Source organism: Drosophila busckii, chromosome 3R (genome assembly GCF_011750605.1).
Source record: "Drosophila busckii strain San Diego stock center, stock number 13000-0081.31 chromosome 3R, ASM1175060v1, whole genome shotgun sequence".
Classification (NCBI taxonomy): Eukaryota; Metazoa; Arthropoda; class Insecta; order Diptera; family Drosophilidae; genus Drosophila; species Drosophila busckii.
Genome location: NC_046607.1, coordinates 7,829,634 through 7,831,875, shown reverse-complemented (window position 1 = coordinate 7,831,875; position 2,242 = coordinate 7,829,634). Strand labels below are relative to the sequence as shown.

Below are 2,242 nucleotides of genomic sequence, written 5' to 3'. Positions count from 1 at the left end.
GCACCTACAAACTCTAATCGATCTAGCATTGCTGTACTATGGGAGTGAGTTAATACAATAGTCGGTTAACTTATATCAAAACTTAAAAGCTTTTGTTTGGCACCTAATCGAAGTTTAAATTAAGCCGCTTGCTTCGGTCTATTACTTTAATTGAATAAACTTAGGTAAATACATTTTAAGCTTGTTATAGTTTATATTATATATATTTACATTTGTTGTAGTTGTACCTTTTTGAAGTAGTACTTTAACTTAATGTATGTTTAATTGATTGTTTAAATTACTAAAGCGAATATCTTTAATTGAATGCCCAGTATATATCAAATTAGTTTGGCAACTAATCCTAGTTTAAATTAAGCCGCTGAACTGTAACTTTAATTGAATAAGCTTTTGTTCTGTATTACGCTTGTTATAGTTTTATTATATATATTTATACTTGTTGTAGTTGCAGCTTTTCGATTGTTGTTTGCATTTTATAGGTGATTAAGTAATTTTCGCATTATTAAGCTAAAAATAAAAAATTAGTGTAGTTTATTATCAAGGAGCATCCTGAGCCGTTATGGTATGATTGCTGCTGCTGCCAGCTTGAGCATCGTTGCTCTCCAGTTGATCTTCGACTATAGCCGGCGGAGGCGCCTCGCGTGGCTTTGCCTTGCCGAAAATGCTGGCCGCTTGCTTGGTCTCGGCCAAGGCGTTGATGGGCTCGTTGATGGTGCGCGGCTTTAGCACAATTTTGGGACGCTCCTCATCATCCAAGTTGCTGGCAATGACGCGACTCGATTGTTCGCTGCTGCGAGCAGCGTGGCCGCCACGCTCGTTGGGATTATAGTGCCCGCGTCGATCGCGTGTGCGATTCTGACCAAAGTTGGCATAGTGAGTGTTATCGGTGCTGATGCTGCGTTGGCGCTGCAGTCCATTGTTGCCATTGGGATGCGAGTGCTGGCCGCGATTGTTGTTGTAGTTGCTAACAAATATAAATAAAGTCAATGGCAGTTGCAGTGCTCAGTGGACTTACCGGTTCTTATAGTTGTTGTTGTTGCTGCTGCTGTAGCGCGGATAGCTGTAGCTGCTTTGAAAGCTTGTGGTTGAAGTGGAAGTGCGTGTGTCCACATTCTGGCGCGGACTGCCCAAGCTCGAGGTGTCCTGACTGCCGCCAATGGAGCCGAATTCGCTGCTATTGCTGCCATCGTGATAGCCGCTGTTGTTATGCTGACGCCCGCGACCCGAGCGACGTCCCTCGCCGCCGCCACGCCCACCGCCATGATAGCTCTGACGCCCATTGTCATTGTGCTGCCTGTTGCCGTAGTAACTGTTGTTGCTCGAGTGGTTGCTCTGCCTGCGTGAGTTGCTGCCCTGAAAGCTGCGCGAACCGACGCTGTTGTCGCGTCTGTAGTTGCGTCGCTGATTCTGATTGTAGCCACTGCTCGAGGAAGCGCTGCCGCCGCCATGTCCATTGCCGCCACTCCCACCGCCGCTAGTTCCTCCTCCACCACCTCCTCCAGGCGTACTGCCCGCTCCCGCATTGCCCTGACGTCGATGATCCGCTATATCTATGCGCAGCGGCGCTGATAGATTGTCCAGCTTGATGCGCCCATTCCTTGAAAGCGCACGCTTTAGCTGCTCCGGCGTCTCAAACTCCACATAGCCATAGCCCTTAAACTCATCCGTTTCGCGATCCTTTATCAGCCGCACACTCTTCACATCGAAGTCATCGAAGATTTTCATCACATCGCCCTGCACTAGACCCTTGGGCAAGTTGCCAACAAAGGCAATGTACGGCGGATCGGTGGGCACTTCACGGTGGCGTTCGCGATAGTTGTTGTCACGCTGGCGATAATGAAAGTTACGATACTCATCCTGGTTGCCACGATTGTTGTTTCCTCTGCCCTCGTTGGAGCGCTCTGCCATATTCTTCAAGCTCACTAGTATTTAAACAAAAATTTTTTTCTAGTCCGGAAATCGAATTTCCAGACGCTGTGGATAAGTCTACGAGAGACATTGACATTTCAAACAAAAACACACTCGATGCGAGCATAGTTGCTAACTAAGTAAGTGACTATTTATAAGTCAATTTTGACAAGGAAATAAATGTGCTAAAAAAGTTTGTTTGCTTTAGAGTATGAAGACAATGGAAGCTTTTAACTTTTTAAAAAAGGTTTGAATGTTATTTGGGCTCAATTATAATTAAAGTGCTGCTATATTAAATATTGAGGCTAAGTAGCAAAGCGAATAGAATATTATTTGA

The 2,242-nt window shown here is 45.3% G+C and overlaps 1 protein-coding gene across 1 annotated transcript; it reads right to left on the bottom strand.

Moving 5' to 3' along the window:
- Positions 1-418: 418 nt before the first annotated feature.
- LOC108602133 (probable cyclin-dependent serine/threonine-protein kinase DDB_G0292550) lies at positions 419-1,996 on the bottom strand. Its single transcript, XM_017990161.1, has 2 exons — positions 1,013-1,996; positions 419-961 (listed from the first exon to the last, which is right to left on the bottom strand). The coding sequence occupies exons 1-2, from the start codon at positions 1,903-1,905 to the stop codon at positions 535-537; spliced, it is 1,320 nt and encodes a 439-aa protein (XP_017845650.1). The 5' UTR covers positions 1,906-1,996; the 3' UTR covers positions 419-534.
- Positions 1,997-2,242: the final 246 nt, after the last annotated feature.